This window comes from Nestor notabilis, unplaced genomic scaffold, assembly GCF_000696875.1.
Source record: "Nestor notabilis isolate BGI_N333 unplaced genomic scaffold, ASM69687v1 scaffold20685, whole genome shotgun sequence".
NCBI lineage: Eukaryota > Metazoa > Chordata > Aves > Psittaciformes > Psittacidae > Nestor > Nestor notabilis.
In genome coordinates this window covers 19,895-22,894 of record NW_009928283.1, presented here as the reverse complement: position 1 = coordinate 22,894, position 3,000 = coordinate 19,895, and the positions used below count along the sequence as shown (strand labels likewise).

At 54.2% G+C, this 3,000-nt stretch overlaps 1 protein-coding gene across 1 annotated transcript; it reads left to right on the top strand.

Annotated features, from left to right (window-relative positions):
* Nucleotides 1-2,016: 2,016 nt before the first annotated feature.
* Nucleotides 2,017-3,000, top strand: NEUROD4 (neuronal differentiation 4). The gene has a single exon (XM_010014442.1). The coding sequence runs from the start codon at nucleotides 2,017-2,019 to the stop codon at nucleotides 2,998-3,000; it is 984 nt and encodes a 327-aa protein (XP_010012744.1).

Genomic DNA, 3,000 nt, shown 5'->3' with positions numbered 1-3,000 from the left:
GATGGAGGTGATGAAGGGGATGGAGGTGATGGAGGGGATGGAGGTGATGAAGGACCTGCCCCAGCCCCCGACTTTTGTTCCTCCTCTCCCGATGGGGCAGCTCCTCAAGCACATCCCCATCCCCATGGAGGCATCCTCCGGGAAGCAGCCAGCACTCAGCCAGAGCCCACCGGGTCCCCTCCAGCCGAGCCACATCCTGCTGCATTCCCAGGCAGGATACAGTGCGGAGGACTCAAGTAAATCCTAATTTCCATGGTCTCCTTGTCCGTCCTGCCCGTCTCCAGGATGAATTCCCAGCCCCAGCTGTCCATTTGGTTCCTGGCTCTTGTGCATCTTCCCTGCACCCTCCTCCTCATCCCTCTGTGCTGCTTCTGCTTTGGGTGGCTCTATCCAGGGTCAAGGTCTTCATACGTGGGGCTGTGCAGGGCTTTGTCCTGAACCAACTGTCCTCCTTTGGGGGATCAAGACCCTTGGAAAGAAACCACTGGAGGGTTGAAACAGTTCCTGGTCCTACAGGAAAGGAGAAGGAATTGAACCCACTTGTTTTGGGATGGGAGCTTGGGACACAAAGGGGAAGCATCTGGTGTGAGATGGGCTGAGCCATCCCTACCTGAAAAGGAAGGGTTTTGGCCACAACGGGCTTTTTCCTGCCATGGGTTTCTTGTGGTTCTTTTGGATGAGGTGGGATGCAGGGGAGTGGGACTGGATGATCTTTATGGTCCCTTCCAACCCAAACCATTCCGTGATTCCATGAAAGATCCAAAGTAACGGGGACGGAAAAGCTTCCCCTTCCCACTTCCAAAACTTCCTAGTTGGGAAACTCCCGGAGTGACTCCATCAGGCAATTCCCTCTTTGTCCACTTTTCCCACCTTTTTAAAACATCAATATTCTAGAGAAAAGGAACAACCCCTCTAAAAATTCAAACTGGATTTCCAGAAAGAAAACCTTCTGAAGCTCCATGGGAATACCGCGCTGTGAGGTGATGGGAATGGGGACGACACTGGGCTCGGCTCTTGAGCTGAGACCTGAACCCAGTGATATGCTTCTGGGGTGGATTCTGCGCCCAGATGGATGGGATGGGATGGGATGGGAGCTGCAGGAAGGGATGCTTGGGGATGGATCCTCTGGGATCCTTTGGGATCCATCCTCAAGGATGGAATGAACGTGCTCCTCAGGCTGCCTTGGAGCGGATCCGCAGCCTTTTCAGGGCTGCTCTCACCATGTAAAGCTCTGGGGATCCCAGAAGGAATTTGGACCCTCTCCATCCATCCCAAAGATGGTCCTTCACCACCTTCACCCACCAGCATCTCCCAGACCCCTATTGCTCCATCGGCTGGGGCTCCCTGGTCCTCTGGGAATACATTGGCTGTGAGCAGCAATTAGCACCCTAATCCAGCCTCAAGCCCCATCCCGCGTATTAGAAGCAGGATTTTCCACATGGAGTGGACAGGGGCCACGGAGCCAGGGCTTGGGCAGCACTTTCAGCAAAGCTGCTTAGATGTTAAGCTTTATTAAATGAGTCAGGCATGATGACAGGATTTGGGGGCTCATCATCATGAATCCAAAGCTGGTTTGTGTGGTGTGACTGCTCCTTACAGCGGAGCAAAGCGAAGGGTCAACCAAATGAGCTGGGGCAAGAGCATCTCCAGAGGCTTCCCATCGCCCTGTTGCAACCTATAATGTGATAATCAGGGTTGAAGCCATGAGGGAAGGGATTTGGGAATGGGAATAGCCCCAAAATTAAGTTGTTGGAATCCCTGAGCGCTGGAAAAGAGCTGCTGGGCCCCAGGGGTGGCTTCAGTGGCTCCCCAAAGTGTTAACCAGAAGTTACTGTAGGTGGATAAATAGGTAGATGATGGATAAATAGGTTCTATAGGTACCGTTAGTGGACAGAAAGGAGTTGATGTCTCTGGAAGATGATTCTCAGCTCAGTCCCTAATGCCCCCAACACATTGGGTGACTCTTCTGCTTCAATTCCTTAACATCTCCTTGTCCTTCCATTGCAGAGATCGGAGATGACCAAGACTTACGCCAAGCCCAAAGAGATGGCAGAGCTTGTGAGCACCCAACCCTGGATGGATGAAGCACTGGGCTCCAAAGACGAGCTGAAGGCAGAGGACAGCAGGCAAGGTCCCTTCGCATTGATGTCTGGCTTGAACGAAGAGCATGACAGCATTGAGGAGGAAGAGGAGGAAGAAGATGATGGGGAAAAGCCGAAGAGGAGGGGACCAAAGAAGAAGAAGATGACCAAGCCGATCAGGGCCCGGCGGGTGAAGGCCAATGCCCGGGAGCGCACACGGATGCACGGCCTCAACGATGCTCTTGACAACCTGAGGAGGGTGATGCCCTGTTACTCCAAGACCCAGAAGCTGTCCAAGATTGAGACCCTGAGGCTGGCAAGGAACTACATCTGGGCTCTGTCTGAGGTGCTCGAGACGGGGCAGACTCCTGAAGGGAAGAGCTTCGTGGAGATGCTCTGCAAGGGCTTGTCCCAGCCCACCAGTAACCTGGTGGCCGGGTGCCTGCAGCTGGGACCACAGACCTTGTTCCTGGACAAGCATGAGGAGAAGTCCCCGGTGTGTGAATCGGCCATATCCAGCCACTCCTTCAGCTACCAGTCCCCGGGGCTCCCAAGCCCACCTTATGGGACCATGGAAACCCATCTGCTGCATTTAAAGCCCCCCACCTTCAAGAGCTTGGTGGATGCTTCCTTTGGAAACCATCCCTCTGACTGCACCACTCCCCCCTACGAGGGTCCCCTGACACCACCCCTGAGCATCAGTGGGAACTTCTCCTTGAAGCAAGATGGGTCCCCAGACCTGGATAAATCCTACACCTTCATGGCCCACTACCCCTCAGTCAGCCTGGCTGGAGCCCACGGACATGCCTCCCACTTCCAAAACACGCTGCCCCGCTACGAGATCCCCATAGACATGAGCTATGAGTCCTACCCACACCATGTAGCTGGTCCTCAGCTCAACGCCATCTTCAATGAGTAG

Coding starts and splice junctions, on each gene's coding strand:
- NEUROD4 (XM_010014442.1), top strand. CDS start 2,017: ATGACCAAGACTTACGCCAAGCCCAAAGAGATGGCAGAGCTTGTGAGC.